Below are 3,910 nucleotides of genomic sequence, written 5' to 3' on the forward strand. Positions count from 1 at the left end.
AATTTCATGAAAAAGTAATAGTACAGTATTTTGAAAATATGAGCCATAGTAGATTTTGAGCTGTCTTGGCTTTGCAACAGATTGATGAATAGAGGCGAAGTCCTGCCCATCTAAATTTGACTTTTTGCCCATCGCCCCATTGAAGTCAATGGGGAGAGAAAGATTATTTCGATCTCCTTTGAATTGTGCCACNGACTCCCAGCAGCTTCTACTGAAGCCTCCCGAGTAAATCGCCAGAACACCGACACCTCCTCATCTCCACCGCTCCCATGTTTTCTTTTGTGTTGCCATAAGTTATTACGTTATTCTCTCTCCGTTGGTGCGTGGGGCTAATGCTAATAATGCTAATGCCAGCAAATACAATGGCGGCTTCACAAAACTTTTCAGAGTTTTACGGGGCGTGGTTTGCAATTCGCCCAGCCAATCAGAAATTGGAACTTTTTTTCTCCCCAGGAAAGTACCTGCTCTCTAGCAGGGACTAAAAAGGGGGGAAAAGTTCTCATGAACTAAGTTTTTGGTGTGAACGCAAAATCCCAGGAACTAAAAGGGAAAAGTACTCCGGTGTGAAAGCGCCTATAGTCACTGTCTCGGTTTTAACCTGGTTTTTGTGTGTGTGAGTGTGTGTAACTATTGTCATTCAGTTGCATATAGGCTGGAGGTGTGGGCATGGCGCTGCAGAATGAGGAAGAGATAATGTTTTTGTCCCCCAGATGGAAACCATTTCCATTTCCCTCTCCTCCTACAGTCTGTGATTTCATGATTATCGGTTTGGTTTCAAAGTCTGTTTTTAAAAACCCTAATTTCTGCTATTCACACACGACCCATTGTTATCGCTACATGTGCTTATTCATATGTTTGTGATTCATGTGTGCTGATTTGTCTTCTTTTTTGTTCACAGGAATAGACTTCAAGATCAAAACTGTTGAACTACAAGGAAAGAAGATTAAACTACAGATCTGGTGAGTTATTGGACAAAGTTGAGGTTCTGTGTTAATCATCTTTGAATTCAACCTCTTTAGTTTTGGCCTTGTTACATGACAGGGAACCATCTGTTTGACAAACCTCCCTGAAGCCCAGAAATATGCTCCAACAGGAAATGATCATCCGTCCATCGGGAGCTATCATTGAAATCCACTTCAGCTAATTTTCTTTAAACGAAATGACTAATATTTAACCTGCAGTGAGGTTTGGTTTGATTGCAAATAGGAATGCAGTTAACAATTATTTAAATTTTCTAGTAATCTTGCATTATTTATTGTTGCCTTATTGACTGTAGCTGGATATTATATTAGCTTCACGTTTAAATGATTCCAATGCGCTAAATAGTTCAGATCCTAAGAGTCTCTGTAGCCCCTGTGAGCTGTGCATAAATACAATTTCACAGGGATATCGCTTACCAAATGTAGATTGTAAAATAGTTTACAGGCTTATAAAAATCACAAGCTGACATGATTGTAATATGATCTGAAACTTGATCACATTTGGACCGACGCAATCCTTTTAACCTCTTTGTGTTTCACTTTCTGTCCACATGACACTTTATCCTCTTCCTGTCTTGGCACCTTACGTCTGGATATAATATTCACTCTAAATCCTAAACACTCAGAAGACGTGGTAATGCTCAAAAACGGTTCAATAAAATGTAACTTTCGCACTGCCAGCTTTTCTTTCCAACGTCATGGTTTGCTTTGCTCCTGGGCTTCCTCTCTCCTTTCTGTGTGGCAGCAGCGATGAATACATACTGGCAGGGTTCACATGGAAAGAAACATGTCAAAGTTGAGGTGTGTGTCAGGTGTGTGAAGGTCACGCTCAGCCTGCGGTGGAATTGACTTGACTTGGCAATGCATTAACAATATGTACTTTTACTGCTGAGTCACAATTGTGCTAAGGATTTAAACTTATATATCATTCAAGCTGCTGCGGCTTATATTCAGGTGCGCCTTATAGTCCGGAAATTACGGTACTGTAACTTGTTTTCAATGAACTAACAAATGGCATTATCATTCATTTGACAGATACTTTATGATGGTATGTTACTGGCACCAATAATAGTCAAATGTTCACAACTCAGAGAAGATCAGATCAGACATTGAAGGCTACACTAAATCATATTATTAAATACTGTTGGTGGTGTTTTTTGGCTTTAACAAAACCTTTTCCATTTGCTAGTGATATATGATATGATTTGTATCCATGGAAAGTAAGAAATCACCGCATCTTGGAGCAGCATTTCTGTCAATCTGCAGATATTTTATCGCCATTTTCTGCTACGATTCAGTGAAAATCTGAATTGCATAACCGTTTGTTGTTTGGGATAAAAGTTGGAATTAAAACAAGAAAAACTGTGAACAAAATTATAAATAAAATGTGTGTGTGTGTGTAGGGACACAGCGGGCCAGGAGCGGTTCCACACCATCACCACCTCCTACTACAGAGGAGCCATGGGCATCATGCTGGTCTACGACATCACCAACGCCAAGAGCTTCGAAAACATCAGCAAATGGCTGCGCAACATCGACGAGGTAAAACCAAAACCCACTTTCTCTCTGCGCTCTGAGCTCATAAAAGCTTATCAGGGATGTTAACAGGACGCTTTGTGTTGCCACTCCTTCATCTATTGTTTTTTTATCTTTGGCATAATGACAAAGTGCCTTAAACTCTGTGAGGGGATGACGCCAACATGCTAACTGTGAGCTGAGTGTGACTAAATGACCTCAGCTGAAACACATGTTTCCTTCTGGCTCTCTGTGGGAGCAGCAGAACTGTTTCTCATGTGAATATCAGTGGAACCAGAAATTCAACTCCAGACAAAAACAAACGTTCTGTTTAGCTTTCAGAAAGAGAAAGATGGCATGATGGCCCAGTAAAGATAATTATGTCACTATACACTCGTCACACGATCTAAACAATTTATAAATAAAAATGTATTTCAATACGTTCAGAAATCAGGAAGTTGGAGTTGATAATAGGGAACTTTAATATAATACGTTCTGAAACTCAAGTGTGCCATGATATTTGTGGTTCTTGTCCAAAAACGTTGACATTGGATGACTTACGGGCAATTTAATTTCTTATAAGCTATACTTTCTGCCCTCCTGCCTCCATCAATTGTCTGTATTAATATATATAAATACACATTTCCCCCACAAAATGACCATTTCTGTGACATTTAATCATCCCCATGTCACCCCCCTAAAGTAACATTGATTTTTCATCCATATCCCTTCTGTACATGTAGTTGAACACAACCAAACTGTATTAAAACATTGATTTACAACCTCAAAACAGCTGCAGTATTTTCTAATGTTGTTTATCCAGGTGTGTGCTAGGGCTGCAACAAACGACTAATTTGATAATCGATTAATCTATCAACGATTAATCGATTATTCGGATCGTTAAGGTTTTACTGTACTACTACTTTTATCGATACTGCTTATCGATCCGGTCCTTTAACGGTACTCTTAACGGTTCTTTAAAAAATAAAAAAGGGTAAATGAACAAAACTAATTGTAAACAAAATTAACATTGCTTTTTATTTAAATTAAATAAATAATATTTCACATCAAACGAAACAACAACGTTTTAACCAATCATATTAAATAATGTGATGAAAGAACTATAAACAGAATAGCTGAAACTTTAACAAAATAAATAACTCAGTTACCTCTAATCATTAACCCATGTTTGTATCATTGAGTGAACTCTGTGTGTTGCTGCCAGCATTTCCGCCAGGGGGGCGTCTTGGCGGCGAAACTGAGGCTCTGTGGTAAACTGAGGTAACATGAAGAGCCGATCCAGCCGGCGCTTTAAGAGAGCCGATCCAAATGATATGATGAGAGATCCGGCTCACTAACGTAAAAAGACAGTATCTATAAGGGATGGCTCGAGTCCAAATTCAAAACACCCCCCC

The 3,910-nt window shown here is 39.0% G+C and overlaps 1 protein-coding gene across 2 annotated transcripts in view; it reads left to right on the forward strand.

Moving 5' to 3' along the window:
* The window catches only part of rab10 (RAB10, member RAS oncogene family), an 18,449-nt gene that overhangs the window by 6,340 nt on the left and 8,199 nt on the right, over nt 1-3,910 (forward strand). For both annotated transcript variants that reach the window (XM_010790526.1, XM_010790527.1), the window contains exons 2-3: nt 899-959; nt 2,384-2,522. In XM_010790526.1, the coding sequence (XP_010788828.1) occupies nt 899-959; nt 2,384-2,522 (200 nt within the window). The remainder of the gene's footprint in view (nt 1-898; nt 960-2,383; nt 2,523-3,910) is intronic.

This window comes from Notothenia coriiceps, unplaced genomic scaffold, assembly GCF_000735185.1.
Source record: "Notothenia coriiceps isolate Sejong01 unplaced genomic scaffold, NC01 NC01_scaffold00034377, whole genome shotgun sequence".
NCBI lineage: Eukaryota > Metazoa > Chordata > Actinopteri > Perciformes > Nototheniidae > Notothenia > Notothenia coriiceps.